General features: G+C 69.2%; 1 protein-coding gene across 1 annotated transcript in view; it reads right to left on the bottom strand.

Annotated features, from left to right (window-relative positions):
* The window catches only part of UCHL1 (ubiquitin carboxyl-terminal esterase L1 (ubiquitin thiolesterase)), a gene marked incomplete at its 5' end in the record, with an annotated part of 4,501 nt that extends 4,210 nt beyond the window's left edge, over positions 1-291 (bottom strand). The window contains one exon of the mRNA XM_009572585.1: positions 283-291. Within this exon, the coding sequence (XP_009570880.1) occupies positions 283-291 (9 nt within the window). The remainder of the gene's footprint in view (positions 1-282) is intronic.
* Between the last annotated feature and the right edge of the window lie 4 nt (positions 292-295).

The raw sequence follows: 295 nt of genomic DNA, 5'->3' as shown, positions 1-295 counted from the left end.
CCAGCGGGTACAGACACGGCTGCTGACAACTGCCTGCTTTCTACTCCAGGCAGGGGCATTTGGGCCAGACGCGGCCTAGCTGGCCTGCCCGCGGTGACAGCAGAAACCCGTTACGGCACCAGCTGTCACAGAGCACCGGGGCAGCCGCAGGCTCCGTGCCTGAACCCAGCCCATCCAGCTGTTGCCTCCAGGGCTGCAGCCCAGACGACCTGCGAAGGAGGGACAGGACACCCGCCCCCCCGGAAGCTCCCCCACCCCGCGGGGGCACCACCCACCGCCTACCTGCTCGGTGAGG

The sequence above is a fragment of the Fulmarus glacialis genome, unplaced genomic scaffold (genome assembly GCF_000690835.1).
Source record: "Fulmarus glacialis isolate BGI_N327 unplaced genomic scaffold, ASM69083v1 scaffold23912, whole genome shotgun sequence".
NCBI lineage: Eukaryota > Metazoa > Chordata > Aves > Procellariiformes > Procellariidae > Fulmarus > Fulmarus glacialis.
This window is presented reverse-complemented; position numbering and strand designations above follow the sequence as displayed.